Source organism: Balaenoptera borealis, assembly GCF_965194805.1.
Source record: "Balaenoptera borealis genome assembly, chromosome: 12".
NCBI classification, from domain to species: Eukaryota; Metazoa; Chordata; class Mammalia; order Artiodactyla; family Balaenopteridae; genus Balaenoptera; species Balaenoptera borealis.
In genome coordinates, this window is record NC_138869.1 from 88,330,545 (window position 1) to 88,351,579 (window position 21,035).

Consider the following 21,035-nt stretch of genomic DNA (forward strand, 5'->3'; position numbering starts at 1 on the left):
TCACTTCCTCCCACCCGCCCCGCCCCGCCGCTTCGTCCCAGCAAATGTGCGTCATTAATATGCGCGTGCGCCTTGTACCACTCTTCCAAACCAGAGAGGCCAATTAGATGCGCAAACCAAGGCCATGCAGCGTACAGACCTGAAGCGAAATTCTTAATAATTTATTCTGGAAATGACCGGATGGGGGAGAACAAAAGAGACTTCAATCCCTTCGCTATTACTTCCCATTCTGAACTTTTGGATCTTAATTTCTTCCTCATTGCTTACCAGGTTACCTCAAACCCATCCTTCAGCAGGGATGGTTTGGTGGGGCTGGGCGTGACAGGGGGCCCACGCACATTTCTCAGTCTGGCTTTGGCTAGCGCCACCGCATGGCCGGACGCGGAATTTCCTCTGCAAAGGAATGATGACCCTGGCTGTGGTCAAAAGCGGGGCCTTCTCCCTCGTGAGACTTCCAGGCAAACTTCACCTTGTAATGGATTTTCTAACTCCATTGGGTTCCTCAGTGGGCGGCAGAGGAAAGAAGTAAAACAGTGATGCGTCTTCCGAGCCAGCCAGGAGTCGAACCTGGAATCTTCTGATCCGTAGTCAGACGCGTTATCCATTGCGCCACTGGCCCCACACGTGAATAGCTCGTAGGCGGACATGCCTTCATCAGAAACCAGGCGGCGGCAACCGGTCCACCTTGTGGGGTCTGCGCCTGGCCCTGAAAGCCCCGTCCTCCTGGCTAGCTCAGACTGCAGCGCGTGGACTCCCCAGGCAGCCAGTTCGCCTGCACGCGCCCTAGCGTCTGTGCTGCTTTCTCAGTCTGTCTGTACAGACCCCGGCATTCTCTGCCCCAGTATCATCTCTTCGTTCACGCATTCATTCATTCAACCAATATGGCACCGGAAATACAACTGTGAAGAAAACAGAGGTGATCCTTGCTCTCAAGAAGATTGCATGGACGTAGTGAAGACGATAATAAAGCACTAAATAAATAAAATAATGGTGATAAGCACTTAGAGGGAAAAAGACAAACGGGAAAGAGAATAGAAAAGCCCAGCAGGAAAGGTGATGAACAATAAATACGGGTATCAGGGAAAAGAGCGACCTGGAACTGGGGAAATCTCCAGGGCAAAGGCATGGAGGTGGGAGCGTGCATGGGATGTTCCAGCAATGTCGAAGAGGCCAGTGCTGAGCGGAAAGGGCTAGGAGACCTCTGGGAGATGACCTCTGGCCTTGTACACCCTTGTATGGGCTTTGGCTGTTACTGTGTAGGAAATTGGAAGCCGTTGTAGGGTGACAATATATTTGACATTCTTTCTTGTCTCTCCTTGGGTCGTTGAAAACATTTTATTTCCAATATTTACTTAAGCAAGACTCTATGCTAAGCACCCTCACCGCATGCTGCTCCTACCTCAGGACATTCATTTCAGAATTTGACACCTTTAAAAGGAGCATTTGTTTGCTTTCTCAGGAAGCGGCTCTTATGTGTGCCTTTCAGCCTGTCTATATTTCTGAGAAGGCATCATTATCTCCATGCCTGGTGAGCATCGTAAATAAGCTGAGGGCTGGGGACACACAGTTTTGAGAGCATTAGCCCTCTGTGGCCCCCTTTGCCTGGCAAAGCAATAAAGCTATTCATTTCTACTTCACCCCCCCCTAAAAAAAAAATTAGTTGAGGGCTACTAAACAGAGTAAAACTGCCTGACATTGAGAATGTACACATTGTGTTTAGAAAATCTTTGTTTACAGTTCATAAGGTTGCAACAGCCCTTAAGAAAAATGTACATGTTCCTGTTTCTGCATAAACATTAAGGTAGATCTAGTTAGGGATTTCTCCCTAGATAGTAAATAGGGGTCTTCTGACCAGATTTGGTATTATGTACTCCTAGGAACTTTGGTGGTTATGGACTCCATCACAGAATAATACTTTTAAATATAAATTAAAAAGATAAATACATAAGATTTCAAGGGGAAAACAATTATATTGAAATATGTTATCAAACTATTAAAAATTTATATTATAATATTTATGCTCCTTTATTAATGCACCAAATGATAATATCCAGCAGGAGTTCTAATAAATACTATAATTCAAAGCAGTAATGAGCATAAATGATATTTTAAGAAATTTGCAACAACTGTAATTTTCTGTGAAAATATTTGTGATTGCCAATAGTGAAAAAGTGAAAAGGACTGAAATACACTGTGCTTTGTTGCCTACATTCATAATGGAAGAAAATACAAAATTTCAGTAAAAAGTTAGTCAAAATAAAAATTTATTTTTCCATCCAAGCTTACAGACTATCCCCTCCCCATCAGAAGAAAAAGAGATTTCTGTTCTAAAGAGGAGTTTGGAAACATGAACAATTGCGCCTGAATTTTCAGAAATGAAGCTGTATGATTAGGCCACCCAGGATGGCTGTTCTCTGCTCTCTGTACATCCCCTGCTCTACCAGTGCCTGCTTCACCTACACGCTACTTACGTGACTGACCTTCCCTCCTAATTGTAGAGCCAAATCAGTAAATGCCTACATACTCACCCGGGGACCCAGCTACTAATTGTTCTAATCTTTAGATCAGAACATCTCCACCAAGACAGCTTATCAAAAGGGTGGTGAGGGGTATGCTCCTCAGCTGGTTTCCCTGGTAACCGATGAGCCAACCTGATGCCAATTCCCTGTGTAACTGGTAACCTCCCTCTTCCCCTGGGAGCGAAGGCTACTGCCAAGTACCGAACACGGTGGGGTGTCACTCCAGGACCTGGCTTCAGATGTGTAAGATCCCCCATCCATTAAACCACTGATGTCTCTGTAGCTGACTCTGAGCTCTTTCTTCCATCTTGAGGTGGGGCAAGTACAGGGCTTGCAGGCTTGTGGGGTGCAGCCCAACAGAAGCAAACTGAGGTACCTCTTGACTCTATTTTATCCTCATCACATACCCAGGATGGGAAAGCCAGATTCCAGGGTATCCCTGGAAGTCACAGGTCCCATCTTGCTCCTCTAAAATGGGTTTAAACCCAGCTAGCTGGAGGCCATGTTCACATCTGCTCTCCTCATGTCTGCAAAGACCTCCCTTTGTTTTAGAGGGTTTTTTTGTTTTTGTTTTTGTTTTGCTTTGAAGGTTTTGAAAGCTTATTTTGGCTGCCTCAGATTTCTCTGCTCATGCTCTGACATGAGCTGAGGCATGCTTTCATTTTGTTTTTAGATATCTTTCTACTGGGTCTTCTTTCTGAGAGTTCCAGTTTCCAGCTTCCAGTTTTTTCTTCAGTAGTTGTTCCAGTCAGAGAAAGAGAAACAGAGAGTCCAGAAAAAACAGAACCAGTAGGAAAATATACATGTATTTCTAGGAGTTGACTTACGTGATTGTGGGGACTGGGAAGCCTGAAATCTGTAGTGTAGGCTAGCAGTCTAGAAAATCTCAGGCAGGAGCTGATGCTACAGTCTTGAGACAGAATTTCTTCTTCCTTAGGAAAACCTCCATTTTGCTCTTAAAGTCTTTAACTTGTTGGATAAGGCCCACCCACATTACTGAGGATAATCTCTTTTACTTTTCATCAACTAATTGTAGAAGTTAACCACATGTACAAAAATACCTTTACAGCAACATCTAGATTAATGTTTAATTGAATAACTGGGCTCTATAGACTAAGTTGACATGTAAAACCAGCCATCACTGCGGTGGACTCTCCTCCTCCTCTGGGTCACAGTGCACTATTCTTCCAGTTTCTCTCCCAAGCATTTGGAAAATAGTAGCACTGCCAGCCATTTCCACTGTCAGCAGTCTGTGACACCACGATCTGCACCTTCTCCAATTTCAGTTGTATGGAACAGAGCCATTGTGAGGGGCCTTTCCATGGTCTTTGCAGGTCACACCCAGATTTCTGGAAGTGATTGCTCTGAGTCTTAATTTTTCTCCCAAGACTTGTCTCTGGCTTGTTAAAAAACTCCTTTGACTTCCCAGAATTACTGTGCAAATTTTGACAGCTGCCAGTCAAAGGAAAAACCCAGACCAAATATTGTTGGCTCTGTTGTCTTTATGAATGTCTACCACAGTTTGGTCAAAGCCATGTTAGGTGTGACTCTGCTGTTTATGATTATCTTGGCTCCAAGCACATTAATAATACAATGGTTAATCTTATACTGTGAAAGAAATCGGTGCTTATTTCATGGAGTGAATCAGACTGTGTGTTGAGTTCATAGACTTTCAATCGTTTTATGAAAAAGAAATCTAGCAGAGTCATGGGCTTTTTAACCTCTCCCCCAAATCATGTTTGCAGGCAGAGATTAGTGCCAATGGCTGGTTTAGAGTGAGACAGAGAAATCCTTCAATATTGATACAGTTCAGAAATACTGAAATGTTAATTTCAACATTTTCAGAACGGCAACAGATTTCAAGCAAGCAGCCAATCATAATTACAGGTTTCATTTGGGAAGTTACTTTCACAGCTATGGCAACAACTTGTAAACTCTTCCGAATTCCACTAAAGCCCTTTGCCTAAGGACGGTTCTATTTCACAGAGAATAGAATGAATTTGGAACAGTTACAAATACACAAGCCCCCATGAAAATATAGAAATTTTTGTGAATGCTTTCAATTTGACAGCTTGTCAAGCAGATCCTTTGGACAAGTTTTCGGACAAGAAAGCGTCTCTCTTCCTCTAGCTGCAGAGGAGAGGAGACTGCTCCTTTATCTCTTTCCAAACTAGGTTTTGATGATGAAGTCTTGAATTTTTTAAAGATGCAACTTAGTTAAGCAAGAAGCAGGCAGGTGGAACCCAATTTTACGGAAAGAAATGGGGTAAGGAAGAGCTGGAATTTTAATTAAAATCCGTGAACTAAAGAACACATAGCTTGCTTCCTGCAGGAACCAGTTCTTGGTGTTGGAAGTGTTCTGGTGTAAATGTGGCCGATTTCCTCTCCTCCAGGGGCCCCAGGTCATAATTCACCCAAGGAAGCTGCAGCTGCTGAACTCTTGCCCTTCCTGGCAGTTCCTGGAAGACTCCTCTGGCGCCGCCTGAGGGTTCAGGCTCGCGCCAGAGCTTCCCTCACCCCACCCCCGCGCGGAGGGTCTCAGTTTTCCTATGGCTGCGCGGTCTCTTAGGTCTTTGGGGGCGAAGCAGAGGTTCATCTTTAGGGTCTGAGAGACCATCTGGGAGGGCTCGTGAACCTCAATAACGAGGAAACAGATGCACAGAACAAAAGCTAAGATCATTCCTTTTCTATGTCGATTTGGAAGTGGGCGGACGGATTGGCTCCGTGGCTTAGCTGGTTAAAGCGCCTGTCTAGTAAACAGGAGATCCTGGGTTCGAATCCCAGCGGGGCCTTTTGTGGTTTTCCTGCCTTCGAAAAGGGTATGGGGGATTAAAATGTAATCAATCTTGAAGGTAAATTTTCCCTACGGAGTTTCACGGGACTGTATTATATGAGTCTGAGAGTGGGGACAGTTTTATCGTTTACAAAAAAGAAAAAGAAGAGACAAAGATGAATTTGTTTTTCTTTCAGAAGAATATCTAGCTTTCTTGACGTTCTTACATTTTTATGTAATGTTTTTTCAGCAAACAAAAGAGGAACCAGGGAAAGCAGAAGGCAAAGTCGCCAGATTTAAACTATAAGCAACATCATAATCTCTGGTCATTCTATTATTTTTCCTGGGGAAATCCCAAATGGATGCACTTTCATAATCTACAGGCAATATTTTTTTAGCAAGATCAACCTCTGGAATGACTGATAAATGTGTTGTTGAGAAGTTTGCAGCATCTCAATTCATAGCAGCCACTAAAATCCAACTATACAATGCAAGTTGTAAATAACTATTTTAAAGGGTGGTCTTGTGCTCAGAGTTTTTTGGAAAGGAAAATCAAAGAGAAAAATATTTGTCCCCGTGATTTCAGAAAAGAAGCTGTGAGGGAGAAGCATCCTTTTGATTGCATATCCACGGAGTGGATAGCCCACTAGAACAGACAGACCTGAAGCTGTTAGCATGCAGGCTGACTTGAAGAAGCAGTCCAGGAAGGGCTGAGGTGCCTTCTTCCAAACTCTCTAAGAGAGAGGAAGGAAACATGAGAGGTGGAAAAGAAGTCTGGAGTTTTAATCATTACTGGGCCCCTTTACATAGAAACTCAAGACCAGGGAAATGAAGTTCACTGTAACTGTTACCCTCTTACTCATCTCCCAAGACCAAGCCCCCCTCCACCTGGCCCAGAAAGTCCCTACCAACCTGGCTTTTACCTTCAGACCACATTAGTTTATGTGGATGGTCAAGGGTTGAAATATGATCTCCTGTTCTATCTGCAGAAACAAAATGTCCCAACACTTTGAAGAATAGTTCAGGAAACAATTCTACTTTTATGGAGACTTTCTCCACTCACTCTGAAGCTTGATTCCCCACTTTTCTTTATAGGCATCACACAGCAATGGAGACTATCAATGAAAATTCAATTAATAATCAAGTTGAGAAGAAAAAAAAGGGGATTTTATTTGAGCTAAACTGAGGATTATAACCAGGAGACAGATTCTCAGAAAACTCTGAGAAATGTTCCACCTGTTCGAAGTCGAATGCACAGTCATATACATTTTTGAGACAAAGGATAGTACATCAGAATGTACAGATATGTATGCTGATATTTTACATAAAATTCACCAAGCCTATACATAGTCCATATAAGCACATACAAAGTGAGCAGCAAGTCACCATGACCCCCTACAAATTTGGTAAAGAACGCTATTCTTTTAAGAAGTTACAGCGCTAGCATCAGCAGAAAGAGGGAAAATACGATCTTTATGGTGGAGTAGTCACGCCCATCGTTGAGGTGCTCTGGTTAATGTGTAATGCAAATGCACACTGCACATGAGGGAGGAGCTCCAAACAAACACAGAGAGAGAATATTATGTTTAATTTTTCTTGCCCTGCCTTAAAATATAAATTTTATTTCGTCAAAAGACAGACCCTCTTTTTCACATTCTCCTTTCTTCTGCTCAAAAAAGCCTTTTTCCCAGGCCCGGATTACACACCTCCCTCAAATGGTGAGGCCAGCTGTGTCCCAGTGTAGATGTCAACACTAGACCACTCCTTCATCCTGTTACCAAACCTGCCTTAACCTTCACCTTTCTGCTCCATCAGGCTCTAGGAATACCTTTACAAGGATGCTTCCAGCCAAGTGGCCCTCAATAGATTGCCTGATCTGTACGAGTGAGGTAGTGTTGCTGGCTACTGAAGTTATAGAATATTCCAGGTGAGGAATCTAACCATCTCTCCCAAAAGCCTAAAAATCTTCCTAACTAACTCTCCATGTATCAATCATGAAAATGATTTACGTGTACAAGTGGAAATGGGTTACAATCAAATGCTTGTTTATCCACCTCGTGCCTATCATGTGGCAGGCACCATGCTAATCTCACATGGGTCATGAGTTCCGTCCTAAAGAGGCTGGTGGGAGGATGCGTCAAATAGTTCAATAGCAATTACAGCAGAGTGGGATATAACACCATTGGGAGTGGAGGGTACTGTAGGCCACGCTTTGATACTTAACTCAGACTGGGTGGAGATAGAAGGAGGTGGGGAAGACGTCATGGAAGAAGTGACACCCAAACTGAGCATGGAGGAGATGTAGGCAAGATCGAGGCAAGAGAGTGGGCTGGAGAGAGAAGTGGAAGAGGTGCTCCAGGCAAAGGGAACAGTGTGTGCCTAGAGGTGAGAAAGAGGACGCTCAGTTCAGGTAAGCGGAAGCAACTAGAGAATGGGGTGTGCAGATCTTGAAATTCTTCTTTGTCTGGCGATGACCATAGACCCATAGGCATCCTCATAATTTGTGGCAGGGGTCCCCAACCCCCGGGCCACGGACCAGTACCGGTCGTGGCCTGTTAGGAACTGGGCCGCACAGCAAGAGGTGAGTGGCGGGCGAGCAAGCAAAGCTTCATCTGTATTTACAGCTGCTCCCCATCACTCGCATTACCGCCTGAGCTCCGCCTCCTGTCAGATCAGCAGCGGCATTAGATTCTCATAGGAGCTTGAACCCTACTGTGAACTGCCCATGTGAGGGGTCCAGGTTGCGCGCTCCTTATGAGAATCTAACGCCTGTTGGTCTTAGGTGGAGCTGAGGCGGTGATGCTAGCGCTGGGGAACGGCTGCAAATACAGATTGTCATTAGCAGAGAGGTCTGACTGCACAGAGACCGTAATAAATCAATTGCTTGCAGACTCATATCAAAACCCTATCAGTGAGTGGCAAGTGAAAACAAGCTCAGGGCTCCCACTGATTCTGCATTATGGTGAGTTGTATAATTATTTCATTATATATTACAATGTAATAATAATAGAAATAAAGTGCACAATAAAGGTAATGCACTCGAATCATCCCGAAAACATCCCGCAACCCCCTCCTTGGAAAAACTGTCTTCCACGAAACCAGTCCCTGGTGCCAAAAAGGCTGGGAACTGCTGATTTATGGCATCAAGAAGACCACAGCTGGACTTGGTTTGACAGTTGCTAAGTCTCAAGTGTTTCATGTTTTCTTTTGAAAAGACCATACATTACCAAAGCAGTATGGATGGAACTTGAATTTACAAGTTGTGGATTAAGTGGGACCTCTAGCTGGGCTGCTGAGGTTCTCCTATGGAGATGTAAAGCTAAAAGGGTCTTTATTTCCCATTTCTTCCTGGGTAGCAACACTCATCTACTTGCTCCATACCTGCTTTTGCTGCCAACATGTCTATTCCTCGGGGTAGGAGCTGCAGCTGTCCTGTTCAGAGGCCTTGGCAAACAGCGGGTGCTCAATTACAACAACAACAAAAAGATTTATTAGGCATTTATGCCAGGGATTTATCAGGCCTTTATTATTTGCCAAGCACTTTGTATATACCAAATCATGCAATCTCACAGCATACATATGGGGTAAGTTTCAATTATTTCCTCCATTTTAAAGAGGAAGTCACCAAGGCAAGGGATACAAAGTCATTTGACTGGAAGGTCATACAGCTCATAAGTGGCAGAGCCCAGGTAGCCTGAATAGCGTTGGACCCACCTAGTGACCCTCCAGGCACTTCTGAATGCTTCTCCTATTACCCTAGGAGTTGTGCCTATTTGCCATTTCCTCCTTTCTCATATGTTTCCAGGGCCCACGTGGGGACCCTAAATGGGCAGAAATGGACAATATATGGTCACCTAGGCAATAAAGGGAAACTTCATTTGTTTGTTCTTTTCTAGCCTTGCTAATGACCATCTTTCTAAGACATACCAATTCACTTTTCTTTCAGTGTTATGTATGAACCTTTCTGTGAGTTCTGAGGAATTTAGAGGAGAGAGCCGGCAGAACAATTCTAAATATTAATGATCATAAGAGATTCACCCTATTTTCTGCCTTTGTAAACTGTTATTAGATTTCTTTTTTAAAAAAGGAATGGAGAGGAGAAAATTCCAGTCACCTGAGGTTTTTGATTTTGGGGGGCTTTGCAATAAATTATGTATAAATAATATTCGCTATCCAAGTTTTGAGTTCAGAATAGAAACACTGTAGGTTAATATTTGTAACTGTAGTATTAATGCTCAAAATAAGCGTGCTGGACGTCAGGAAAATTGAATTTGAGGGATGTTTCTGGAGATGTCACTAAACATGAATTTGTGTGTGTCTAAATCTCCCTTCCTGGGTCCTGGGTCCTGGGTCCTGGGTGCTGTTCTGAACTGCAAAATTTGTAAACTGTCAGACCCTCATGACCTGCAAGTCAGTCCTGCGGAAAATCTTACACAGCTTCATAATGGAATACATAGGAAGATGTTCATTGATGGCACCCTTACTTGTGGTGGGAGGGCGTTGGACCTAATCTGGGAGTCATCCCTGGGTGAGGACACACATTGCAGATCTCTGTACAGTAATTAAAAATAATAGTTCTAGATGGGGTCTAGAGGTACGCACAGCAACACAGATTAAAAAACTGTGGCACGAAAGGGACAAAGTAAAAATAGAATGAGATATATGACACAGCGTCACTTATGTAAATTAAAAACGCATGTACCGAAACCAAAAATACATGTTCTACAAAAACATATAGCAAGAAAGAAAAGGATGATCTTTCCAGTGATTTCTTATGGGGGTGGGAGACGAAAAATGAAATTGAAAGGCAATTAAAAAGGAATCCATAAATAAATAAAACAAAAGAAGGGCCCTGTGGACATCAGTGATAATTGAGGAGTAACATTCATTCGACTCCTTGAATGTGAAGGAGAGAGAGAGGGACAGACAACTAGAGACAGTGAAAGGAGATGAGATTAAAATGACTAGATCTTAAATTGTGTTCTGGGTACAGAGTGCTTTCATTCTAGAGCTCGGATCGTTTCTTTTTTTAAAATATTTTAATTTTTTTATTTCGGATAATTTATTAAAAAAAAAAAAGGGTGAATCCACGAGCTGAACATGGAAGAATGTAAGTAAGTAATACACATACAATCGTTAACAATTTAAAAAAAGCTAGCTGTCAGGAGTGGGATTCGAACCCACGTCTCCAGGGGAGACTGCGACCTGAACGCAGCGCCTTAGACCGCTCGGCCATCCTGACTAGCTACCGACAAATTGCGCTCGAATTTCATTTCCGTGTTTACCTGAACGCTAGTCAACTTTTTTTTTTTTTTTTCCTGAGGATTTGGAAATTCTTCGGTTAAAAAGCGAAACCACAAGTTTGCGAACTGCCCTGGACGCCGACCCTGGATGGAAGTGCGGAATAAGTGCCAGGTTGCCGGGGCCCCCGGGGGGCTTCTTCTGCATGAAAGCGGATTCGATTCCTGGCTGCCGCGGGCGTGGCGGCGCAGGCCCGGGTACCCAAGAGTAAGGGAACTTTTTCTCCATTCTCGACAGAATTCTTGTTCAAATAATGGCACCCACGTTGCTGAAGTTGCCTTAAATTGACACCTGCTCCGGGAGGTTTTAGGCTATTTATTCAGTTTGGTGCTCGCCGAGGCCCAGCCCTCTCGGGTGCTAGCTCACTCCTCCCTCCTGTCCTTTCTGTTGTAAATCTCCCCGCTGGGGTTACGCTGGGGACCGGTGTAAGGGTGTCCGGGTGTCTTGCTTCTTGTTCCGAATTATCTAGCTGCACACTGAGGATTTGTGGACTTTTCTGTATGGATGTTATACTGTTCTCAGAAGGAGGCATCAAACTGAGACCAGTTCTGCCTTTCACTTTCTACAAGTGTATCGCTTTATCTTCCATTAATTCTTATGGCTTTCCTAAATCTCTGTTTATGTCCAGCAAAGCTACCAGATCTGTACCACAAAGAGTTTCTAATTGGTATGGAACACTCCTCAAAGAGAATTTAGTTTAGGTCCTTAGAACTAAACCATGGAGATATAGTTTTGTTTTGTTTTTTTAAGGAGAGGATAAACCCAAATTTTGACATCGGTTATATTTGAGTGATGAGATTTTGATCATTTTTATTTTTTAAAATGAACTTCCATATGTATTCAAGGAAAAAGGCTATTTCCATTTTAAATTTTAAAATGAGAGTAAATGTGCGTGTAGTTGGGAGTGGACTCAGGTTTTGAGAAGTTTTGAGGAGACCTGAGTGGGTCTGGAGGCAGAAGGGACAGATGAATTGGGATATGCAGAGAGATGGCGCGGAAGAGCTGTTGTTGATAAGGGATGATAGAAGTTGTACAGTTATTTTTCTCTTAATTTGAATGTCTGAGCTCAACTATCTCACAGAATCTCTGTTAAAGAGAGGCAGGCCCTTTCAAACATGTGATGACCAGAGTTGGCATTTGGTGTGTGAAATGAAGTCTATTACTATCATTACAGTAGCATTTGCGTTTTGGGGCTGATCTTTAGCTGTGGGGTGAGAGGTTTTTGTTTCTGATTAAAAAAGAAAATCAGGCCTTGGAAATACTACAATTAATTATTTGCAGTGGTGGAAGAGAGGCCTTTTTGGTGCTTCTAAAATCACAGTATCACCGATTCTGCTTCAGGTGATTAAGACGGGCTTTGGCAAAGCACCAGCAAGGCCACCTTTCTTCTCTTTTGGAAGATATGAAAATAAAGCCAGAACGACCAAGACTGTTAATTTCTTCCAGGCACTGGTAGCTGGTGCCAGCTGGAAAGAAAGCCTCAAGGCTCATCAGATAAGTTCTCCCTCAGGGTGCCTCATGTAAAGAGGCTAAAAACCTGGGAGGGGGGGTGAACACAGATGTTTCCTAAGAATCTACTACCAGCTCAGTACTGTGTTTGGTAACCATTTTCCTTGAAGATCATGAGGAAATAGGAAGGGGAGGGAAGTCGCAGAACTAATTAAAACCTATGACGATTTCTCTTTCTACTCTCAGAGAAGGGTTCCTGTGGCAGTCCCATCTATTCGGAGTGAGATTTTACATATACATTTCAGGATACACATTGTACATTAAACTAGCAAAACAACTGCTTGAGGTTCTCAAGTATTTTTAAAGAAGTTTGGACTTTGTTTTTTGAACTTTTTTACTTTCTAAAAGTACAATTTGAACACAAATGAATACTTTTAAAGCAGGGGTAAAAGATGTTCTTCTCCCAGGAGTACAGTGTAGAGTGGGGTGAGTAGGGTTTGAAGAAGCGGCAAGGAGAGGAGGACCTTGGGTGCTGGGGGGTCCATGAAATAATGGAGGGAGGAGCCCTTTTTATCTGGTTCTCCAGGTACCGGCCCTCAGTTCCACCTTGGTAATTCCTCTAAACAATTTTCTGAAGCTCCAGTCCCCAGATGAACTTAATCTATCCTCCTATTCAACTGTGGTTTGCTCAGTGGAAGATAGCAAGGACCCCTGCTTTCAGGTCCTGGCATGGGCACATACTATGTGCCTTTAATCAAATCATTTCATTCCTCTTACCTTCAATTTCCTCATCTGTGAAAGGAGGCAGTTGGAGTTAATGTTGACAGTTGCTTCTCATCTATTACATTTTCTTCTTGACCCCTTCCCAAAGTAAGACCTCTGTGGTCTCCTGATTCATAAGCCTGGATGTGGATTCACTTAAAAATAATCTAGCAATACATCCATGAACATATGATTATCTAGATATTGTTATGTAGGTCCCAAGTCAGTAGGGGGACACCAAAATCATAACCAAAACCTAAGTGGAGCCGACAATCACGAAAAGTGAGTGGTGGAATATTGTTGTCCTTGTCATATTTCACTTAAAGTATCCTGAATGTGATGATAATAGACCTGTCTGGTGTTCAGAATTTCCACCTAAGAGAGAATGCTTGGTTTTAATTTGTCATAGTCCTCTATGAGGGTAGCAGGTAGACTGAAAACTTATAAAAGTTGGTTTTTAGCTTAATCATGAGAAATATAATGTGGTGCAATAATGGAAATAATACGTTAGTAAGAACATAATTTGGAGTTCTTGTCTGATGAGTAGAGCTCTGATTTTAATAATTTCTCAGCAAGAGGCATACATAGGAGGTGATCTCCCACCACTCGGTGAACCTTTGGAGACTCACAGTCTGTCCCTTTGGGCAACAGAGCTGCTTGATTTGCATTAAGGTCAGACCCTCTGTGAGGGGGACTATTCCTGATCCTTGCTTGGGGCAACATAGGGAAAAGTGGGCATCTCACTGAACTATCAGGGCCTTCAAAGTAGGAATCCAAAGGCCCTTTCCTCTGGAACAGCGGTTTAAAGATCACCCAAGTTTGTTTGTTTTTCCAATTATGAGGCATCACCACTAAAATTTCCCCAACATTTCCTCCAGAGGCTAAGGGTAGGTAGCCATTGGCACTGTGGCCTTATTGTAAGTAGCTGGACCATCCTGGGACAATAGCCCCTTCCCTGGTGAGCCCACTGCCATCAGGTCTGGGGATGGGTCTTGGATAAACAGAACCACACTGCTTTGGCTCACTGCATACCCACGCAGGTTTCTTTCCTCTGTTTTTGTTTCAGTTCCACTTGTTGGGATAAAGAAAGGAAGGTGCAGATGCTGTTTTCAGCAATCAGACAGACTTATTTATTAGGTTAAGACCATGGGCGACATCTATCCTGGAAACTGGAAAACCCAGTGGAAATGAAAGCTGGGAGCCTAGATAAATTTGCAGTCTATTGGCAAGACAAGACACACGTATACAGGAAAATGCAAATACAGGCAACTGCGATCAATCCACCTGTGCTGAGCACAATGATGCAGCCTTCAGGGACCCTGAGGAGAAGCAGCGTGTAGGAAAGCTGGGTGGGGAGAGTGCGATTGGTGGTGCGGTGTGGAAGTGGGTGGTGGTCGAAGCTAATTAAAGGTATGGTGGAGGCTTTAAACCAAATGTTGGGTTGAGGCTGAGACAATGGCTGATAAAGTGGTGATATTACTGAACGATGATGCCTGGAAAAGCCTCTGAAATGGAGAGATTCTAGATCAAGAAGAAGAAGAGAACGTGAGACTTGTGGAGTCAACAAAGTGAGGTTGAGATGAGCCCCAGGCAAGGGAGAAACGCGGGTGCAGAGAGGGGAACAGGGCCGAGGCATGGCTGTGAACACAACCTTTGAATTTTATCTAAAATTCTCTCCTCTATCAAACATTCTGTCTGATCCCTTAGCCCTGCTCATTTCATCTCTTCTTTACTCTCCTCGCCAATTGCTCAGATCCACCCCAGAGGACATGACTTAAAAAATTTGACATATAGGCCCTAAAACTCTAGGGGCAGGCCAGATGTCCATCACTGGCCTGGGTTCACCTCACTTTCTTCTATCATGACTTCCCCTCCAAGTTCCTTTATGGGATTTCAGCCTCAGATCTTCCCTTCCCAGGATCCTTTGGGTTTTCTGCTTGCCTAAAACCTGTTCCTCTACATATTCCTATTCTGGACACCAAGATGTTTCTGTCACAACCCTAGGCCAGCCTAAGCTCATCTCGATCCCTGAGCTTCAAGTGCCTTCCTATAGGCTTTGGCCTCAAGGGCCAGGAGAACGCGAGAAGTAGTTTGAGTCACCTCTCTGCCCCCTGAATATTGAAACAGAAACGGAAACAGATTAGGAAGGTCCTGCACCCCACACTCTATCAGCAGCAACACAACCTTCTCAAGAGTAATTAATCCCTACCCAACAGAAGAAACAGGGGCCGGGTACAGCTGGCAGATGAAGCCCCAGGGGATGATAGAGAAGGGGGTAAGAGCGAAGGGAAACGGTTGAGCTGGGGTATTCCTTAAGGTACCCGTTAGCTGGGCTGGGGAGGGATCAGTTTAGAATGGAGGGTGTCTGTATCCCCAGAGGCAGAGTCCTGCCCCATGGGCGAGAGTGGGATGTCCTTAGAAAGGTCCTTGGGATCAGCAACTACTGTGACTCCCTCAAGCCCATCAGTGATTGGGCAGATGGTCAGGGGCTTTTTACCACAGGACCACAGGCAGAAGAAGGGCCGGAGGGGGCCTGAGAAAGAGGCATTAGAGAAAGTATAGATATGGGATCCATCAGTCATGTTGTAGAAGCAGATGTCTCCTGATTCACAGTCCAGGAAGATCCCAACTCGGCGGGGGGGTCCCGCCAATGGGAGAGGGGTCCGCAGGGGGGTGAGCGCCCAGTACCCATTTCCATACAACTCCACAGCCCAGAACCCATTCTCGGGAGTCATGGGGTCAAATCCTTTCTTCATCACGTTCTCCCTACACACCCCGATTGCCCAGTCAGTCCTGTCTCCCACCTCCACCTCCCAGTAATGTCTCCCCGAGGTGAAGGCCTCACGACCCAACACACAAGGCCAGGAGTCAAATCTCTCTGGTTTCTCAGGCAGTTTCTGACGTGAATCTTCCAATCGGACAGATTTTGAATTCTCATACAGAAAGAGGTGGGGGTGGGCAGTATCTGGATCCAGAGTCACATCAACTAGAGACAGAGAGAAAGTGAGTCTGAACATCAGTGAATGGTAAAGGTTGAAAGAACTATCCTTTCTTCTCCAAAGAAGTGGGACACTGCTCTAGCAGTTGACAGGTCCCCTCAGGAAGAGAGCTACCTGGCCTGCTCAGCTGCCTCTAGTCCCCTCTTCCATCCACAACCACAGGGTGATGTATGAACTGACTGTCCCCAGTGCCCCATGGGACCCTGTCAGAGGGGACTTGTCTTCTAGCCATCTTCCAAGGGCCCTCTGTGTGCCTCAAGGAAAATGTTGAGGCCATTTGCCATCGTCTATCCCCTCTATATCCTCATCACTAAAATATGTTAGTGGTTTTTATTTCCAAGTACTGTAGGACTTTGAATCCCTCCCTGCAAGGTAGATCCTCGGAGCCCTTGAGATATTTAGAGTCACTGACCTGCATGCAATGTGGCCTTTTTCCATTCTGCAAGGGGGGAGGGGGGAAACAGTGTTATTGACATGTTTTATAATAAGAGAGAGAAAACCTTGTGGATGAAATAATTAGAAGAAGATAGAACTTACTGAGCTCTTCCAGGAGTTTCTCTGGAAAACAAACAGAAGTACCTTAGTGACCTTCTAGAGTGGGCATGAGGGAGGGGACAAAACAGGTGTAAGAAACACACAAAGGAGTAACTGTTTACTTCATGACTACCTGATTGTTGAAGCATTATCAATAAATGAAGAACAAGGATTATGTTTTGTTTTCTAAGAAATATGCAGGAAGTTCCTACTGGCTTGGGATCAGATCTTTAGTCGTTACTGGGAAACCAAGTTAAAAGTAAGGATAGAGTCTGAAGGTGAGTAGTGAATAAACATCAGGTCTATTCTCTCATTTAGAATTGGTTTTGACTCGTCTTGTACCCCAAACCTCTGTTATTCTTCATATTGGGTGCCACTGACTTCAGGAGCCTTATAATCCCCTCTGACTTTCAGAATTCTAGAATCAATTATCTTCCCATTGGCAGTCATCCTAAAGGACTTGGATCCAATCCCACTTGGAAGCACTCCCAAAAAGAAGACTGGGATTCTATGACTTACCTTTAGAGCTGAATTCATGCCTCTTCTGTCTGGATCTTTCCTTGTATAGTCTCCAAGTGAAAAATATGGACCCAATTGTGAGAAGTCCTAGGACCATCAAGACCACAGCCACAGCCACCATCCAGGGAGTCAGCCTTGGGAAGAAGGGAGCTAAAACAAAATCCCCAAGAAGGACATTTGTTGAGAAACTCAGAGCAAGTCCAGCTCCTCTCCTGATTCCAAAAGGGGGTGGAAGAGAGGATGACCTGGGCCTCTCACATTCCTCCCATGGCAAAAGAGTCCCTCCAATGCCACTCTGAGCTTTTCAGATAAATTTAGTCTTAAGTAACAGCAGAGAAAGAGAGGAATGAAGATGAACAAGAGTCATTTGGGGACAGGACCTGTGAGATAAAGAATATAATGGACCAATTCCTGTTTTCATGGAAATTTCTCCTTAGCTATCAATGCAGGATGGGAGCCAAGGGGTTGAGGGAAGTAAATAAGGAAGGGTAAATGTCACATCTGAGTGCAACAGAATGGGACTCAATGACCAAAGAATAAGGAAAATTTCCTGCCTGAACCAGAGATAGTGTGTAGGGAATAATGAGAAGATTTGCTTCCCTGAGGACCCTGGAAACTTAGACAGAGCTCTAGCATGGAATGGGGAGTAAGGGGAGGCAAGGGTGGAAACAGGAGAACTAATTTAGTTAGATCCATAAGACCCCCCCAGAGACAAAGCTTCTCTACCAAGATATATCTCCCAAGATAGAAAGTCTGGAATTTGTATGAGATCTAGGTAAAATTTATACCTTCAGAATCTCTACTCTTCTAGTGAGGCTGGTGGGGCTCAGTGGGCAAGAGTTTAGGTGGGGGAAAGCTTAAGGTGAGGAAAATAGACAAGTCTGCCATGAGGTTACAGCCGGGCAGGGGTCCCATGTGATGTGCCCCTGAAGCTGTGTCAAAAAGGAACCTAGCACTGATTTCATTGACCTGGTATAGAAATCTCTACTTCTTTCTCTTGGCCGAGAAGGAGATTCCGGATACAGCAGGATACATTCTTCATGGAGGTGTCCCTGATGATCACTGAAGCTGCCACGGTGAACAGACCTTCTTCATCAGGGTTCCTGGACTCTGACACGGATGGAAACTCCTCTCCCTTGGGAGTTCGCCACTGTACCTGGGGCTCTGGGTACCATCCTACTGAGGTACACTCCAGCCAGATGTTTCCACTCTCTTGAACTTCCATGTGGATGTGAGGATCAGAGCCCAGAGCTATGGAGAAAGGAGGCAACTTACTCTTTTAGCGGACATCCTCTGGGAGCCTTATAACCACAGGACTACATAGTTTGAGAAAGAGAAACCCCAGGGAACTGGGGATGAGAGGGACTCATCTCCATATTTTATTACACAAGGAAACAGAGGTATCAATAAAAGAATACATCTTATCAGAAAGGGGTGCTGTGTTGGGATTTAGTGTTGGAATTGTGGGCAGGAGTTTGATGGACAGACATGGGGTGCTTGTCCAGTCAGCGGGAACAGCAAGTCCAATGGCTTAGGGGTGGGTTAGTGAGTCTAGGCTGGGAGCTCCAGAGATGGGAGAGAGCTCTGTGGTTGGAAGTATCATGAGAAGGCTTTGGGTAGGAAAAGGGCTAGGATTGAGAATGTAAGGATGAACAGAGAAGGAGTATCCTTGAGGAGAAGGGGGATTGGAGGTTCTTTGCACTGAGATTGTAGTTGACAATTTAAGTTTCACTTACCTGTGATACTGATTCAGGAATTTTCTTAAATGATTTCAACCTCATCTACCCCCACCCCCCCAATTAAATTCTGACATAAATCAACATGAAGCTGTTTTTCCTTTCTGTTCAACCTAATTATTTTCTTACAATTCCACAAAGTACAGAAAAACAGCAAGCTTCAGAGAAGAGTTCTTAAACACATATCCACAACTATTGGTTTAAATCCATATCCCAAGTTGTGCATGTACATGAAAATGTGTATTCTTTTCATGAAAAGGGCCACCACCCTCAGCAGATTCTCAAAGGTGTCTATCACTCAGAAAAGGTAACAATGACAGCTTTATGCTACCAAATCTCTAGGGCTGTATAACCAACCTTTAAGATACTTCCCTAAAAAGGAAATATGAGTTATATATGATGCTGCCACGTGGGGCACTCTATTATGAGGCAGGGACCCAGATTTCACCCAGGTATTTTTCAAACTTTATCTTTATTTGACTACATACATGAAAAACAATATACTTGTATATTATACATTGTAGGGCAGTCCGAGGCACACTAATAATATCTTACAAGTACATAATGCTTTTAGAATTGACAAAGCAGTTTCTCATATATTGTCTCATTTTATTTCATTTCTGCAAAACCTTGTTTGAGAGGTGGTGCTTCCCCAGTTTTACAGTAGGGAATATAGCTCAGAAAGAGATTTGTTTGATGCCAAGTGGGAAAGTCAGACCTCAATGCATACTTTCCTCCTGAGTGTATACCATTTTCCTTGTTGTTTTACTCTGAAATTTGGCTTGAAAGGAAGAAGGAAACAAAAACAAAAACTTTTGTAGGTAGATCAAGACCCTTAACAAGCAGCCATGCTCCATGATTTTAGGAAATTGGTCTTTGGGTACTAATCCATAAAGCAGCGTCAAAGTATGCATTGGGGTTGCTCACCACAGCCTTAATGTAATGGTGAAAAATAAACACAACTGAAATGCTTAATTCTGGGCTTTGATCAAGCAAATTATGGTCTATTAATAGAAGAGAATGTTATACAGTCATCACATCTTACACTTATTTAATTAATAACATGGGGAAATGCTTATGCTATAATTGAGAGAGAAAGGCAGGACATCATTGAAATAAAGCTCCGCCCAGAAAGATAATTCCACTGCTCCCTCTCCACGCTCAACTCAAACCCCCTTCCTACCCATCTCCTACTCTAGGCCTGCCAACCTCTTCCAACCTAAAAGGGATTTGGGGAATGAATCCGATGGCTTCCAAAGTAACAGATCCATAGGAAAATATATCCCTCATGGAGCCACCGGAGAAAGTCAAAACGGGTCTACTCACCCGCCACCTTCAGATGCACGGTGGCCTCTTCGTAGTTTTCGTCCTGCCTGAAAAAGCATCGGTACTCCCCATCATCAGAGGCCTTGACGTCCTGTATCCTCACAGAGACGCTCCCCTCCGCGATGCGGTCCTCCACCAGCGTCACTCTCCCCCGGTACTCGGCCATCTGCTCTCCGGGCTGCTCTCGCCCTTCCCGGCGCACGAACACCGCGGGAGAGACCTTCTCTCGGAACCACCGCAACTCCATGCGCTCGGCGCTCACGTTGGGGGAGAGGTGACAGGGCAGCTCGGCATCTTCACCCACCACCGCCAGGATGGGCTCCGGGGGTCCAATCACGTCAAAGGGAGCTGCCAAAAAACCAGGAAGGTCAGACAGAATATGGAGGTGGGAGTTGAGGACTGATACAGACCAGGATCCTGCCGAATGGATTGTTTACAATTACTGAGAAATTTCAACCTTGTAGGCCAGAGAGACAGACAGAGAGATAGAGATAGAGAGAGAGAGAGAGAGAGAGAGAGAGGGAGAGAGAGAGAGAGACAGGGGAGACCTACCAGAATCCAGCTCGGGCACCTGGAGGAGAATGAAGACGAGCAGACACCCGGGGAGACAGGAGTTTGGAAAGACTGCCATCTCCAACCTTTGTGGGCAGCAAGATGCTGGCGGACTCGAGTTTGTCAGGAGCTTCAGCCTAGGCGAGAGATGAACGGATAGGAGGTAGCTATGGGTTGTTGAGACACTGTTCTCCCGCGTCCTCCCAGCACTTCTTTCCAACTTGAAAAGAGTCATTTGCACCTGAAGCTTCCTCCTCACCTCCCCCCACAGGGCAGACTTTCAGTCCAGGCGGCCCTCAGCACGCTCTCACCGACCACCCTAAGTCTGGTCAATCTTGTCTGTATAAAACAACAAAATGGGCCCTAAACCCCCAAGAGAGACTTAGGAGAAGGGAATTGTGAGGCATAGTACCCATTAATGGGTTTCATATAAATAGACAAACCTTGGAACCACTGCCCTAAAAAACCTCTTCTTTCAAATACAATAATTTGGCATTTGCTTTTAGCAATGATAGTAAAGATACTGTGATGGAGGTAGAGATGGAGACCAGGGGAATAAGTTGGA

The 21,035-nt window shown here is 44.3% G+C and overlaps 1 protein-coding gene and 1 long non-coding RNA gene across 2 annotated transcripts in view; one reads left to right on the forward strand and one right to left on the reverse strand.

Annotated features, from left to right (window-relative positions):
- The first annotated feature begins 54 nt into the window (after nt 1–54).
- Nucleotides 55–21,035, forward strand: part of LOC309607247 — a 51,825-nt gene continuing 30,844 nt past the window's right edge. Inside the window, exon 1 of the long non-coding RNA XR_014232326.1 lies at nt 55–10,800. This is a non-coding gene — a long non-coding RNA (uncharacterized lncRNA). The remainder of the gene's footprint in view (nt 10,801–21,035) is intronic.
- BTN1A1 (butyrophilin subfamily 1 member A1) overlaps nt 10,800–21,035 on the reverse strand; it is a 32,688-nt gene continuing 22,452 nt past the window's right edge. The window contains exons 2-8 of the mRNA XM_082345523.1: nt 20,471–20,607; nt 19,919–20,266; nt 17,826–18,107; nt 16,857–17,006; nt 16,341–16,361; nt 16,216–16,242; nt 10,800–15,790 (exon numbers count right to left, since the gene is read on the reverse strand). Coding sequence (XP_082201649.1) covers nt 15,129–15,790; nt 16,216–16,242; nt 16,341–16,361; nt 16,857–17,006; nt 17,826–18,107; nt 19,919–20,266; nt 20,471–20,549 — 1,569 coding nt within the window. The 5' untranslated portion in view covers nt 20,550–20,607 and the 3' untranslated portion in view covers nt 10,800–15,128. The remainder of the gene's footprint in view (nt 15,791–16,215; nt 16,243–16,340; nt 16,362–16,856; nt 17,007–17,825; nt 18,108–19,918; nt 20,267–20,470; nt 20,608–21,035) is intronic.